This window comes from Marmota flaviventris, chromosome 1 (assembly GCF_047511675.1).
Source record: "Marmota flaviventris isolate mMarFla1 chromosome 1, mMarFla1.hap1, whole genome shotgun sequence".
In the NCBI taxonomy this organism is placed as follows: domain Eukaryota; kingdom Metazoa; phylum Chordata; class Mammalia; order Rodentia; family Sciuridae; genus Marmota; species Marmota flaviventris.
The window spans coordinates 13,775,376-13,792,287 of NC_092498.1; the positions used below are offsets into that span (position 1 = coordinate 13,775,376).

Consider the following 16,912-nt stretch of genomic DNA (forward strand, 5'->3'; position numbering starts at 1 on the left):
CGATCCTCAGTACCACATAAAAATAAATAAATAAAATAAAGATATTGTGTCCAACTACAACAAATAAAAAGAAAAATAATAAAATGTGGGGTACTTTCTTTAAAGTTTACACTGACTCTTTTCTTAAGTCTTACATAATTGATAGACATGAAAAAACAAACAGCTTATCAAAGCAATTACATATTGTTTTATAGTTTTATACTTTTAGAGTAAGAAGGAACTTCAGAAATTATCTAGTCAGCTCTTTACTTCAAAAACAAAATTCAAACCCAATGATTTGCCCTAGTCATACAGTTAGCTAGTTAAAGGACTCATTTACAGTCCAGTGCAGATTCCATTACATCATTTACCCACTGCTTTTCATCTGAAGGCAGGGAAGTCAAGTGTATATGCAAATAGGGAGACGCAGAGGTAATGAAAAGAGCACAAATTTCAGAGCCCAAGAGACTTATTAAATCCCAACTCTGCTACTTTCTAGCTGAGTGGCCATCAACTCTCCAGGTCTTAATTTCCTTATCAATGAAATTATATATTGAGGAGGGGTAATAATAGCTTCCTTGTTCTACTTTTATAAAGCATAATGTAAGACAACTAGACAGGCAAATGTTCATAATTGGTACTGTACTAAATAATACAAGGTGATTGTTTGGTTGTGATTGTGCATAAAGAAATACAGGTATTATCGCTTCTCGGCCTTTTGGCTAAGATCAAGTGAAGAAATACAGGTATGTTTCAAAGTTGTCATAAAAGAATACTTAAGCCTTACCATCTGCTGACAACATTTCATCTCAGATACATGCATGGACTTAAATGAAACATTTCAGTCACCAATAATATGTGTGTCTCTAAACCCCACAATAAACTTTAAAACACATAATGCAAGTGACACTGAAGAAGAAAATACTTCTTCCAATTGAAAGTACTCTAGGTACATGAATACACAAATATCTAGATTTCAGATGGGCTAACGCACCTATGGTAGAATAAAAATGTGTTCTTCGTCCTCGGTTCCTGGCAGAGCTCCTGGAATTTACCAAGTGACAGAGGTCTTTTGTTGTTCATAGCAAGCCCTCTCAACCACACTTGAGTGTGTGCTTTAGTGGTGACTCTCCAAAAGCCCTGGATAGCTTCAAGATGGGGGTTGGCATCAGAAAGACCAGCAAAGGACTTAGGGAGCTGGAACATGTAGCCTTATCCCCTGGCCACCAAGCAAGGCAGGAGACTTTAGACTGAGTTCACATACAAGTGGTCAGTTATTTAATCAGTCATGCTTACTAATGGGACACCATAAAAACCCTCATGTTTTCAAGAGTCTGGGAGCTTCTAGTTAGTGAACACATCCAGTTGCTGTGAGGGCGCCACATTCAGAGGGCATGGAAACTCTGTGCCAACCCCACTGCCTCCATACCTTGCCATATGCATCTTTCCATTTGGCTATTCCTGAGTTGTATCCTTTATAATAATCAGTAAACAAAATAAAAGTGTTTTCCCAAGTTTCAGTTATTCTAGCAAATTATCAAACCTGAGGAAGGGTTGTGGAACCTCCATTCACAGCTCGATGGTCAGAAGCACAGTGACCTCCTACTTCTGATATTTCAACTGGTCCTGCACTGAGGGTGGTCTTGGTAGGACTGAGCCTTTCACCTATGGAGTCTATGCTCATGGTGGAAGCTGGTGTCAGAATTGAACTGAACTGTTGGACAGTGTGAGAAAATACCCAGCAAGGAGTCACAGGTTACTAAGTCCTAATATGACATTAATTCAGAGGAAAAAGGAGGTCCCTAAAATGACATCATTTAATTTTTCTACTTTTATTCTAAAAAGGAAATGATTTGCTTCAGAGTTACATTTACAAATATTTGGTTGCTTAAAAAGGAATATGCCCAGTCAATCTTGATTTAAAGGGCTTGTGAACACCCAGAAATGAGTGTGTGTTAGGAATCAGCATGGGTTCACTAAGATCCTCATTTCCTTCTTTGACAAATTTTTAGCTCAAGAGGTTGGGATATTATACAACCACATTGTACCTGGTCTTCAGCAAGGCCCCTGACAAGTTATTCCATGATCCCGCTGTGGACAAGGTGGAGAAATGTGGAAACAAGATGCTAGAATACAATGCAACAGATTAGCAACCAATGGAATGTTTGTACCCCCAAAGCAAAAGGCTCAGCAGAATGTCAATTATCAGAAGATTGCTAAGGACATTTCATCAGGGCTTTTCCTTTAACCTCCTCCTAAACCCTTTGTCAACAATTAGGACAAAAAGTAATTGACTGGATATGTAAATGGTAAAAAGCTGACAATCTTGCTTTCCCTTACTTCTCCAACCTCTCTCCCTTTGCTCATCTCACTTACTATTCCCCCAACATGCCTCAGAGCCTTTCTATATGTGATATCTTTGGCCCATGTTCTCTTTTCTCAAGCAATCATGTGACTCCTTCGAAGGTCATTTTATCAGACCAGTCTTCCCTGGCCATCTCATTTTAATGAGCCCCCTCATTAAAGTTTCCTCTTCATCTTTCTTCTTAGCATTCAGCACTATCTGGCAAAGCAGTTGTTTTTTTGTACATTTATTTTTTGTCTGTGTTTCTTCCTTTCAAACTTTGAAAGAAAGCTCTTTCAGGACAGATGGTTTCTTTTGTTTAGAATATATACTCAATACCGAGAACTGGTCTTAGCTTACGGTAGGCACTCAATAAATACTTCCAAATACAATATATATGAATAGGTATATTTGAATACTTTCAAGAACAATTAATATACATGAATAGGTTCATCAATGAAAGAATTCAAAAAGATCTTGACAGATTTAGCAGACCATAATTAAGAAGATTACATTAATAAGAATAATGCATTTGAGGTGCTGATCTTGGGAAGAAAATATGAAATGTCCTAAAAAAGGAAGAACAAAAAAGTAGCCTAATGACAAAAAAGTAGCCTAATGACACAAAAAACAAAACAAATAAACAAAAAAAACCCTAGTTACTGACCTTACGTCTCTCACAAAAACTAACTCCAAGTGGATCACTGAACTAAGGGTAAAATGCAAAAACAATAAAACTTCCAGAAGATCATGTAGGAAAAAGTCTAAGAGATCTTGGGCTTGATAATAAAATTTTAGCTACATTACCAAAAGCAAGATCCATAAAAGAAGAAATTAACAAAGCTGGGGTTATAGCTCAGTGGTACAGCACTTGCCTAGCATACAGGAGGCCCTGGTTTCCATCCCCAGCACTGCAAAACAAAAAACTAGTTAGTAAACTGGATTTCATTAAAATGAAAAACATCAGCTCTGAAAAAGACACTATCAAGCCAGGTATGGTGGTGCATTGCTTGTAATCCCAGCAACTCCAGAGGCTGAGGCAGGAAGATCGCCAATTAGAGGATAGCCTGAGCAACACAGAGAAACCCTGTCTCAAATAAAAAATAAAAAGGACTGGGAATGTGACTCAGCAGCAGGGTACCCCTGAGTTCAATTCCCAATAGCACTAAACAAAACAAAAAACAACAAAAAGACACTATTAAGAAAATGGAAAACAAGACACAACAGAGAGAAAATATTCACAAAATACATTTCTTATTCAAGGACTTATTTTTTAAAAATACAAAGAACTCTCAAAACTCAACAACCCAATTAAAAGAGCAAAGATCTGAATAGAGGCCTCATCAAGATCTGCAGATGGACAGTAAGCATATGGGAATATGCTCAACATTAACCGTCATCAGGCAGGGAACTACAAATTAAAACAAGAAGATACCACTATATCTCTATTAAAATGTCTAAAATACAAAATAGAAAACAGCAAATGCTGAGTACAATGTAGAACAATAGAATGCAAAATGTTACAGGTGCTTCGGAAGACCGTTTGACAGTTTGTTATAAAACTAAACAGACTTACATATTATCCAGCCATAGCATTCCTAGGTATTTACTCAAATGACTTAAAAACTTATGTCCACACAAAAAAGTACACATTTGTAGCAATTTTATTCATAACTGCCAAAATAGGAAGCAATCTAAGTATACTTCAGTGAGTAAATGGATAAATGGCAGTATATCCAGATGACAGAATAATATTTAGCTACAACAAATAGCTTTTATAAATAAAAGAAATGAGCCTTATAAAGTTACAAATAGACAATGGAGGAAGGTAAAATGCTACATGAGAGAAGTCAACAGTTAGCATAGTGCTACATGAAAGACTCTAACCTGAAGAGGCTACCACATTGTATGATTCCAACTATATGACATCCCTAAAGGTAAAAGTACAGCAACAGTCAAAAGTATAGCAAAAAATGGACAAAACTATGTAGAGAAACAGACAAGTTAAACCAGAAAAAATCCAGGAAATATAGAGATTTGAATCACATAATTAACATTGATCTTACATAAAGAACATAAACAGGACCTGGTACCTAATAATTGATATGAATCATTTTTAGGCATATACAGAACATTTATGAAAGAAGACCACATTCTGGTCTATAATACAAATTCCAATAAAATATGAAATTATATTGATTACCTTTTTTACCAATGAAATTAAATCAAAAATCTAACAAAATGATAACGAGAAAAACTTCAGATCTGGAAATTAAAACATGTTTGAATAGCTCAAATTAAGCAAAAATCATGGTGAAATTAGAAAATATTTAGAAATGAATGATAATGAAAGTACTATATGTCAAAGTTAAAAGTTCACTATAACATTATTCACAATAGCCATGATAGGAAGCAAACTAAGTGTCCATCAATGGATAAATGAATAAAGAAAACTTCCTTAACTAAAAAAAACATTTCAACATAAAATAATGGATCATTAAAGTCAAAAATTCTTTGTGTATTTTTACCTACGGCACAATGGCTCACCTACAGAAATTATTTGCTTTCTCTGTTTTAGAATTTCTCCATCTGTAAAATTATCCTCTTATTTATTGTCAGACATGATGATCTTCAGGAATAAAGTCTTTAATGTCAAGGATTTAAGAAAAAAAAATTTAAGTAAGTTATAGAATACTGAAGCAGTAGAATAGAATTTATAGCTTTAAATATATAAAATACGAAATAAAGATGAGAATGAATAAATAAGCATCAAGTTATAATGCCAAAATGACAAGAAAAAAATAGAATGAAGGAAATAATAACAGACCAGAAATGAATAAAATATAATCTCCCACGAAAATAAGAATAAGCCAAAAGATGGCAGGACTAATTATAGTGGAAAACCTCTCATAAGACTCCTGAGGGGAAAAAAATAAAAAGGGAAAAACTAAACAATAAGAAGAATGAAACAGGCATTTCAGATGCTATATAAATTTAAACTTAAAAAGAAGATATTATGTAAAACTTGATCCCATCTGATTTGAAAACTTAGATGAAATGAACAAATTCCTTGAGTACTTCTAGAACCATTAAAGAAATTTAATACAAAGAAAATCTCCCTTCAAAGATCTCCAACTGGAAGCTCAGATGGTTCTACTCATGAGTTCAATCAATCATTCAAAGAACAGATAATATCAATCTTACATGTAACTACTCTACGTCTCTTACCTAGAATCTAACACATTGCAGGTACTCCCCGTTCTCGCATCCCAAAAACAAACAACTAGAAGATGTCTCAGAAAAGTTGGAAAAGAGTTAACCTGTATATAATCAGACTAAATCACCTTTTAACCTCTGTGATTTAGTCAAAGTGTGCAATACTAGCAACAGGTTAACCAACCAACTTGGAAACACCTTATGGAATGTAGGCACCCATATATGTAAAATTCAACAAGTAGGGACTTGCGGCATCTTCTGAAACAGCACAATTTCTTCTTTTTTTTCCATTTTCTTCTCACCTAAATCTGAAAATGCTACAGATTTACCATTAATTCCTCACTATAGATAATTCCAGAAAGAAAAACATTTATATATTTGTAGCACCACCAAGAAATTAAATTACTAAAACTGGAGGGTTTCCTATTTTGAGGAAAGAATTCTGTCAGCTTCAAGAGATAATTCCATCTCCTGTCTCAGATGAAAGGAACCAAGGTCTCCATGCCTCCACTTAATCCTGTTGTGAAAATGAAAAGCTGACAATGTCACAAAAAACAAAACTGCTTTTATTAATTATCAGAACAAAATACAACACTGATTTCTTTGCTCTTGTCTTAAGTGACAAGTGATTTCTGCTAAGAAGACAACAGCAGAGGATACATTAAAGGGGTGGTGGCTTCGACAAAAATCAACACTCCCGAGCATTCTCACCTTAACGACAGTCACATCCATGCCAGATAAATGTAAAATCGGGGCAGCATTTTTTTCAAACAGAGTCCTGGCTTTGCTGTAGACAAAGGGGGGGAAAATACAATATTTTAACATAATACTCAAAAGGAAGGATTCCAAAAAACCCAACCATCTTCTCTGGAGTAGAATAAGAAAGACAAAGGAACATGTTTCTTTATTTGTTCAGGTATGGGAAGTTTATTGATGAGTAGGAATTTCTACAGAGAGCAAAACAGTGTGTCCCTTGTCTAATGCAGTCAGCTCTTATCCATTGTGGATGCCCATAGTGCACATGTGTGTTCCTCTTGAGGAAGATGAGACAGTAGATATGGCTCTACTCAGGACAACAGTGCCAATTCACTCAACATGCATTCACTGAACGCCTACTGAGTGATGGACACAGGTGGAGGAGCTGGGGACACAACATCACAGAGAGCCAAAGACTATTTATCCTCATGGACCTTAGTTGTACTCCCTGGTATATTCTTTTATTCTAGTGGAAGAAAGGGAGGGTATCCACTGCAATATCATTCATCCCAAGGGAACAGACTTAACAGAATATTGCTTAATTCTAACTTAATAAACACAAGCATTTGGAAAGAAATACATCATTTTTGACAATTTCTAATATTAGGAGTATCTCCATATCTTGAGTTTTAAACTTGTAGTGAAATCCCTGGAGAAAAATCAGAGATCTTTTCCATTCTGCCGAGAAAGGGAAATATTCAAAATTAATGTAATTATGGGAGAACTGGTCAGAAGCTGACCCCAAGCCCCAGGCACAGTCATGCCCTCCTCTGCACTTCCTCTTCACTTTCACACCCCATTAGATACTTTCACAGTGATGAGGACTAGAGATTTCCATGATTGTCCTCAGGACTACCCTGAAAGTTCTGCAAAAACAGATGCCAAACCTCCTTAATCCTTGAATCTAGCTTCTAGGACTATGCATGACATGTTTCAAAGCTGCTCACTAAGTACAGGATGAATTAACTTAAAATGAGTGAATAAACCTGCCCCAAATATAGGCATGTAAATTCTGAGGAAAAGAATATGACATAATGGTGATGTCTCAAAATGAAAGTCATTGGGGCTGGAGATGTGGCTCAAGTGGTAGCACTCTCGCCTGGCATGCGTGCGGCCCGGGTTCAATCCTCAGCACCACATACAAAGAAAGATGTTGTGTCTGCCAAAAACTAAAAATAAATAAATAAATATTTTTTAAAAATTCTCTCTCTCTTTAAAAAAAATGAAAGTCATTGTTACATTTCTTTAATACTTTATGTACTTTGTGTAACAATTGAAGTACTCTGTATACTTTAAACCTATGACGCATGTCATTCTGATAGTGAACTCTTGTCCCATTTTTAGTCAGGACTCAAAACTGTCTAGGAATCAAGGGATGCAGAAATTGCAAAAGCCGCCCCCCCCCCCCAAACCCCCACAATGGCAATCTCAAAGACAAATCTTTGTTAAACCATACCAATTATCCGACCAGTCTTTTACCCAAATATTTCCAATTATCGCCTAACAAAACAAATAATGCTTTTAAAAACTCAATGTCAAACATCAAATTTTTATATCTATATTTATGCAACTTCTTTCTAAAAAAGATTATTATTATTATTATTATTATTATTATTTACTAACAATGCATTCTTTGACTTTTATACTAGAAAGAAACTCAAAGGCCACTAATGTTAATCATGTATAGTTATGCAGAGACCAAATTCAATATCCTGTAAATTAAAAAGATATAATCACCAAATGGCATACAGAACACACAACATTTCTTATGAATTAAAATAGAACTGAGAAACCTGAACAAATTTTCACAAGAACCATCAAGGCCTACCTGAGCATACAATAAATAAAATATAATCTACCTTGTCTACTGCTCTGCAAGGTTATCAGAATGAACACAAAAGGCTAAGAGGCCATTTCTCCTTTCCAGTTCAGCATTTCTGGGGGCTTAACCCAGCAATAAAGGGTTGAGTTAATGATAACTGCAAACAGTTCTCTTTCCAGGATTGCTATCATTGCTGGAGTAATAAGAATGGAGCAGTTGAAAGTAGAAATTTATTTCCTAAAAGCAAAACTCTGGAGAAGTCTCAATCTGCCATATCAATCTCAATAAATCCATAACCTCCTCTGAGTTAAAGAAAAAAGACTTGAACCTTTAATGTTTATTCACATATTTGTGTGATGTCCTGGGTTCAGTAAAGCCCTAATATAAAGGTGAAGATATCTCCTTATAATGTTCTATATAAAAGATTGAAAAAGAAGTGTTACCAGTAAGAAATACATTATTTATTATATAATTAAGGGCAAGATAGCACCAGGGCTAAATAAAAACTTTATGTACTTACAGCAATCTCCAGGCTCAGGCACATGCACAAAATAATTACTCTTTAATGTATTATTTATTAACTCTAAATACACAGTTATCTTATTTCTTAAAGCTCTTCTGAAGTTTTAAACCAGTACTACATAATGAAATAGCTACATGATAAATTATAAATTATGTGTCACAGCAGAGCCACAATGATAAAGATGGTGCAATTAAATAGTGAAAGCTTATAAAAAAATATTCCTGAGTTTCAGAGTAACTGCATCCTAGAAGCATGGAGGGATTCACCTTGTCAGAACAGGCAATGCCTTCAGGAAGGAAAGACTCCACTTGAGTGACAGAATCTTAGCCCTGCCTTTAGATAGAGGTTATACTTTCAAATGAGAACCATCTTTAAAAATGCAAATACATTTACATGTTAAAATGTAAGCTGAACCTAAAACTGCCATCTAGGAGGTCCTGGGTCCAATACTCAGCACCACAAAAAAAATAAAAATAAAGCTTCTCTGAAAAAAAAAAATTATTAATATAAAAAATGTTAAGCTATAGAGTGATTCCTTAGCATGCTCAAGGGCCTACCTTTAATCCTTAGCATCAAAAAATGTACCTCTTAGAAATACAAACTCGAAGAAACTGATTATAGTTCAAGCAAACTGCCATAAACTTCTTCATCAGAAATTAGCAAGTAGTAACCTAAAAGGTCTCTAAAGGAATAGAGCACAGAAGAGTTACACCGAAGTTGGCAGAAAAAGTGCAGAGCTCTTGGGAAGGGTGGGAGAGCAGAGTGGCAAGTATTCTGCACCCAACAACAGCCTCTATGCTGTTCTACTGGAGCTTACTATGAAACAGAAATAGCATTTAACACTTCACAGGCATTGTCTCATTTAATACTCAAGACACCTAATCAATATGGAATGTACTATCACTATTTTGATATCACTATGTGATATCACTATTTTGATGAGTAAACATCTGAGGCTTTAAGAAGAGTAACTTCAAAGTATCCCAGAGCTAGTGAGCAGCAAAACAGTATATAGACAGGTCCCTCAACTCTGAAACCCATAATTTCTCCCCTGCAGCCACCACTGACTAATTACCTTGGGTATGGTGGTTATAGTGCATTAGGACTTATTTACTTCTTGGTGTTATTTAATAACTGGCATTAAACAACAGTGATCAAGGCATATGATTGGTGGGTTTATGGGGGCAAGCAGGTGGCTCCAATAAAGCCTGGCAAATATAATGTTAAGCCCATTAGACAATGTGTAGGTGAATACCCTACACTGCTGATTAAGAAGGAAGGCATGACTCGTCCTCATCTCTGTGAAGTCAGGCTCACTACTCCCCAGAAATACCCAGAGGAACTAATTGCAGAGCCCATGCCAAATGTTTCTCTAGACAACAGTAGCCTTCCCCTTAGGGTACAACCCCAGCTATACTTTTTATATTATTCTTAATGTCATTTCACTTAGGTCTTACGAGATCCAGTTTAAAACATGTTTATTAATTGCCCAATCCTCAGAAAAGCCAAAAAGAATAGTTCATTTCCCCCTCAATCCTCTCATTCTATTTTTAAAAATAAATTTTTAATTATTTCCCCCAAAGCTCTCAAGATTTTTATATTCACCCTTTCAAATGAATGAGAGCAGCATCCAGTTAACATCATAAAACAAGGTTCTGTTTTGTTTTTTCTGCCCATGGTATTTTTGTCACCAACAGACTAGGTTCCTATACACTTCCTCCCCACCGCACGCACCCCTTCTCCATTTCAGAGTGGCACAATCAATGAACCATTATGGACACATCATTAGCTACCAAAGCCCCAACTATTACTCTTCATACCTTAATTCCTACAAGTCCCTAAATGACAGTTACAGACTGCTCTGTGACATTAAAAGCACATAATGGGTCACATCTGTCTCTAGGTCCCTACCCCATGGGCCATTATCTTAGCTGGGAATAGCAAGTATGCACCAAGACCTAGCTCAAGGTCCATTCCTTTTGGAAAGAATGTTCTGCCTTAGCAAACACACGGTGCTCTTGGCCATCTCTGAACATCTTGTCTACAGAGATGGTCTAATGATTTATGCCACACAGCAGAGCATTGTCCCCAAGGGGACCACTTCCAAGCAGATTAGACTTCCTTGTGAGTGTTAATTCTGGAATGATTACTAAACTTCAATTATACAAGTTTGCTAAGCATCAATTAGCTTTATAGTTATTTCACATTAACTGTTAATGCTACACTGCAAATGTATCTTTTTGCTACTAGGGCACTAAACCTAGCTCTTCCAGTTCTACACAGAATAACTAGCTGGCTGAAATTCCGTGATTTCTTTTCCCCCCTTTAGAAACATTGAACATATAATAAATCACAAACTGAACTACCCTTTGCAAGCTGCAGGGTTGAGAAAGACAGTTGCCTTCTTCACTTGTGCATTGGGAGGAATTAATTGATTGCCAAACTCCTGAAAAGGAAAAAAGAAAAATTTTCAGTAAATGTCCTTTTATTCAGCTAGTGATCACATATATTTTTTCATTCCAAAAGAATTTACTTCTAACAGGCATTTGATATACTCTGGAGAAAACAAATATTTATTCACAATCTCATATTGACAAAACCCATAAAGAACAACAACAAAAAAGAAAACAAACGAAAAACCCTGCAACATTAATGACAAAAAAATCCTGCTTCACCTACTAGAGGTAGCTCTTCTCCATAAAATATGCCTAAATTTATTATAAACATAACAAGTAAGGCCACAGGCTATCAAGACAGAAGTTCAACCCATGTGTCTTTAGTTGTCAGAACACCATCTTTTTTCTTTTTCAGTTTGGTACTAAAACTTATTCATGAGAAATCTTTGGGTTGCCAGTTAATCTTCATAGCTTCATACATATTGAAATTAAACCTAATAGTCTATGTGCCTCCTCTTCTTTGCAACCCTGTATAATAACTTAAATAGCAGCAACTGGCATGGGACAAGAAATGTAACTCGTAATTTACTAAGCACCAAGCATTTGCCACCCTCACATATATTATTCTTAGTTTTGAGAAACCAAGGAGATTTAATGCAATTTCAGTTTTATAGACTAGAAAGCCAAGATTACAACAGATTAAGTTACTCAAAGTCACAGAGTTACTGAATTACAAGTCTAGAATTCACATTTATCTAGCTCTAAAACCCCAAGTTCTGCTTTATGAACAATAAGGATATAGTAGAATTAAGAGGTAAAAAACTAGAGGTGAGGATTTTAAAATGGGAACTAAGTGAGAGCTGCTGCTACAATGTCTGGACTGGAGAAGACAGTTGACAAAATGAGAATTGGAAAGCACAAAAAGAAAACAAATTAGTTCTTGGGTGGTGGGGAACAAATCTGGGTTAAGGGGTCAGAAGTCTAGTGTAGAAATACAAAGTAAAGACTAGAGAAGAAAGTTATACAAAGATCTTTTATTAAGTAACTCACTCTAAATTTACCCTACTGACAGTCCACTAGAAGTCCTCACCAGTATTTCTTACTAAAAACAAACAAACAAACAAACAAGATTCCTTCTTTTTTCTTAAACACTTTCTTTATATAAAAAAAAAAAAGTTTCTGCTATATTATCATTTCTATTGCTTTCACTCTTACTTAGACCTTAATATTTTACTGCCAAATCTCTAAATACTGTAATACCTTCTTTTTCTACCCATACTCATCTAAAGTGTGATCAAAAATAATTTTATTAACCCAGTTCTCTGGCCTGCCCACTTCCAAATCTACAGTCCTAGATTAGTCCTTCTTGTCCTGGTTTCCTCTCTGGAATGCTTATTCACTTGCAACTTAAGTCTCAGATTCACAGTGTATTAAGGAGTTTATGTGAGATAACATTGAGTTGAGTTTATGTGAGATTTTTTTTTAAATCATTCTTTCAAGAATTTAATCTGAAAAAAGGACATGGAAGAAGTAATTATAGAAGACTATAAGGATGAATCTACTTCCATTCTGTCAGGTGGCAGGAGCTAACCATGTGCTGGAGAAGGGCACAATTAGAATGATAAAGAGAGGTCAGTATGTGAGAGGGAGGAAATAACTAAAGGAACACTGTCCCTGAAATATTGAGGAGCTGGAATTCAGAACAGAGGTGGAGGCATTTACCTTAAATAAGGGAGGATGTCTGAGGTAGGACTCACCTTGAATTTGATATTAAAATTTACTTGATAATTACCTTGATTATACATTGCATACATGTATCAAAGTATCATACTGTGACCCATAAATATATACAAATACTGTGTCAACTAAAAATTATGTAAAAAATTTAAAGTTTATTTGAATGAAAAACTTGTAATCATGAGATATTTTAAAATCAAATTCTTCAAACAGATTTAGAACAGATAACAATCAGTGAAGTCAGGAATTTATTAATAGTATCTGTTGTGATTGTCATTGTCATCCATGAAAACATTTCAGAAACAAACATGAGGTTTGCCACCTACTTCCACTAAATGCTCCATTCTTTTGCCATTTTTTATTTTGATGAGCTATTTTTTGTTGGGGGGGGGGGCATTTCTGGCTTCATAAGTTTAAATGACATATAACGAAGAAGGAACTAGTCACAGAAACTCATCTGCGAAGTATAATAATGGGGGGTGGGGGGGGACAAAATGTGCTCTTAAATTTAAAAGGATTTACAATTCTACTATACTTAACCACAACCAGATAAATAAAGTTTAAGGAAAATCCCATGGAATTCTGATAAGAGTGCTCATAGTATGAATCAGCTATGTTAAAGAAATGGGCTTTAAAATATGAATCAACAATTTTAAGATTTGACTTTCAGAGGCAACACCTGTTCTAAACTGATACTCTTGGGGGTTATTTGGATCAGAGATGATTCAGAGTTTAGCCAGATTTTCAAGGACAACTGCAGACGTGAACAAATTTCCAGAGCTTCAGCCAGTCCAGTTATGTGTTCTTGGGAGTGATCCAGAAAAACAAGCCTAACGGGGTGGGCGTTAGAACTGTTCTTCACCAGATGGTTCACTTCCTCCCTTCTACTCCAAGTTGGCTCTCAGCCCGATTCATCCCCTGATAGTGGGAAAAAATAGCCAGACTGCACTGACGCAAAACCCTGTGCACATCCCTGGAGTAGCATGGGTTTCCTGCACCATGGAGATAAGGGGAGTTTTAATTTTATCACAGAAAAACAGCATTACCTGAGCTTCTTGACAGGCTGCTCTTCTTAGCAGGTTATCACTATCAAAGCAAACAAAAGAGAACTAACATTAATATTAACTTTCATAGGAGATTAAGAGCCACACAAAATTTGTGGGGTTTATTTTTCAAATAAACGCCTCTCTTCCCTATAAATATCCAAGTAAAAGTTTCTAAAAGAGCTGATCCTGATAAGTTATAGGCACATTTGAAAAATACATCTCTATATGAAATTCTGCATTAAGTGCTTCTACCGTGTAGGAAGAATAATACCCTCTCCCCACAAAATGTCCATATCCTAATGCCCCAAACTTGAGGGTGTGCTACTTTACATGGCAAAGGGACTTTATACATGTGATTGAATTCAGGACTTTGAGACAGTAAGGCTGTTCTGGATTGTTGGAAAGAGCCTTAAAGCACAGCAGCTTTCCCAACTGTGATCAGAGGCAGATGTGATTCCAAAAGGATAGTGGATTGCAGGCTTTGATGACGGAAGAAGCCCAGAATCCCAGGAATGTGGCAGCTTCTAGAGCTGGAAAGACAGGGGAAGGGATTTCCCCTAAGGCCCCCAAAAGGATAGCAATTTTTGCTGACACCTGATTTCAGCCAGTAAGATCCATGTTGACTTCTAATCCAGAAGACATAAGATAATAAATTTATGTCAAACCACTAAGTTTGTGGTAATTTATTAGGTAACAATAAAATATATACACATATCCTGATTTTTTTTTTATCTAGTAGAAATTAATCAGGTCATTTGTCAGAAATAAGTTTGATGTTTAGTTGCTTCTGCTACTATTTTACCTAAATTTCCTATTTTTTATATTACTGTCAGACTCTCAATTATATCATAAATAGAAAATTTTGTCAAGAGGCAAAATTCTGGCTTTCCAAAAAGCATTCTGTCAGAATATAATCATCTATTTAACATAAAGGTCTCTAAAATGTGTCATAAGAGCACTCTGAATGTCTCCGATTGCCTACAGGGCCCCAGAATCTTCCCCACATGAGAGTGTGTGTTCATGCACATTGCTGACATTGATCACCTGGTTAACAACAGTTAAGGAAATTAATTTGTAGAATTTAAAAGGTAAATAGGGTTGTTTTATTTATATTCACTTTCTAGATTCTTTTTATAACAGTAAGGACTTTGAATTTTGCATTTTCAAAGTAACTTCAAATTTGATTTTAATATTTAAGGTTGAAGGAAAAGAAATGAATATAAACAACCTGTGGGTTTTTGCCATAGTTCTAGTCAAAGGCTGCTTAATGACTTTTCTTCCACAGCTAGGCTGTAGAATAACCCCTCAAAGTCCCTAAGCAGTCAGCTTCAATAGGAAAACACTATCCAAAGGGAACTATCAACAGTGCCAATCTGAAACCTGAGAGTGATATTCCATAGAACCTCAAAAGATAAAAAGCTCAGGGAAACCAATTCCTAGTGAAGTCTGGCCCACAGCTGGCCCTGGCAACCAGGCCCAGGCCCCAGCTTCTTGTAGGACTGCCCCACCGCTGCCCAGGAGGCATGAGAGCTTTGTCATCTTCTCCTCCTTGCCCACTCAGGACTCCCAAACACACTTTGCTCTATTCCCTGCATCCCTCCCCATCACATGCTCCCAGTGAATCATTTCAACATCAACAAAAAAACAAAAAACATTCTATAAGATGAGGTAAATTCAGGTACAAATTAGTAAAACATTTAAAAATAATTAACATGCTCATAAGCTTTTATAATTTACTTGGTACTTCACATTTAGAATCTTATATACAATGTGAGATAAAATATTGAACCCACCATAACCTCTGGGTCATAATGTAATATCAGGTTTCCCACAGTAACATGGGCATGGTTACTAGATCTCCCCTGGATGTGCTAATCCCACACCAGCTCCCACACCATCCTGGGAATGCAGCTTCCAGCCACTCACCCCTATGCTCCCCAACCACTTCCTTTTAATTTTTTTTTCTGGCAGGCTGATTTGCTTGTGCCTCCAATCTCCTATGAAATTTGCCTGTGGATCCTTCTGCACAAGTCTTCTAGGCCTTTAAAAATTGCAAACCTGTCTCTCCATCCACGTCTATTTCCTCTACTTCTTCCTTACAGGTCCCTTCCCCACTATGGGGATGGATGTCTGAAGGCCACAGACTTCTCTGGTTCACAAGGAGAGAATACTATCCTCGCTGCATTTCAGCCACAGATTCCTGTGTACTTACCTAGCTCCAAAGAAAACCACCAAATGTATACAAGAATAATGGTGTAGCACTTTGGAACATTTCCCCCTGCTAAATTCTTTATTGCTAAAAGGAAACTTTTGATGGCTAACTTATAATTAAATATATGAAAGTCCTCAGGTCTCTTGAGCTTATTAATACTGCCTGATTTATCAGAATGGTCCTCAAAAATCAGAAGATTTTATGATAGTTAATTCCCTGAATTCATTGTCCCAAATAGAATACTCTGTCAATGTCCCCTTGAGAAAGCCAGAACATGCACCAATAGATACTACAAAAGAAAATCCCATTATAATCATACTTAACTTCAATATCTGAACAGTATTATGAATCTTGATATTTTCTGAATGAGTCTGTTTTTAAAAATCAAACACATTCTTAAAGAAAAAAAGATTTCTTCCATTGAAATGTGGTAGTCGTTAAGTATCTGAGAGGGATAGGTTCTACCCTCCATTGATATCAAAATTCAATACTTTCAATATTTAATATACAAGGTAAATGTTATGTAAATAGTTTTTTAACTGTATTATTTAGGGAACAATAACAAGAAAAATCTATACATGTTCAGTACAGATGTAATTTTTTCCCTAATAGGGCTAACTATACTCTGATGATCTACAGCAAGCTCTGAAAACTATTTCAAAAAATAAATTCCCAAATTGATTCAGTAATGGCAGCACTGTTAGAATAGAAAATAACTTAAAATTCATAAAGCAATACCATTTGCCAGTGTTTTAGTTAGCTTTTTGTCGCTGTGACTAAAATACCCAAGAAGAACAACTTAGAGGAGGAAAAGTTTATTTGGAGATCACAGTTTCAGAGGTGTCAGTCAAGAGATGGCCAACGTCATTTTTCTAGGCCCA

General features: G+C 35.9%; 1 protein-coding gene across 6 annotated transcripts in view; it reads right to left on the reverse strand.

Annotated features, from left to right (window-relative positions):
* Agk (acylglycerol kinase) overlaps positions 1 to 16,912 on the reverse strand; it is a 76,995-nt gene that overhangs the window by 39,718 nt on the left and 20,365 nt on the right. For 5 of the 6 annotated variants that reach the window (XM_027952200.3, XM_027952197.3, XM_027952198.3 and 2 more), the window contains 3 exons: positions 13,820 to 13,859; positions 11,007 to 11,086; positions 6,251 to 6,326 (listed from right to left, as the gene is read on the reverse strand). In XM_027952200.3, coding sequence (XP_027808001.2) covers positions 6,251 to 6,326; positions 11,007 to 11,086; positions 13,820 to 13,859 — 196 coding nt within the window. Of the gene's footprint in view, positions 1 to 2,027; positions 2,568 to 6,250; positions 6,327 to 11,006; positions 11,087 to 13,819; positions 13,860 to 16,912 lie in introns of those variants that run through there. The other variant, XM_027952202.3, reaches the window with a different exon arrangement.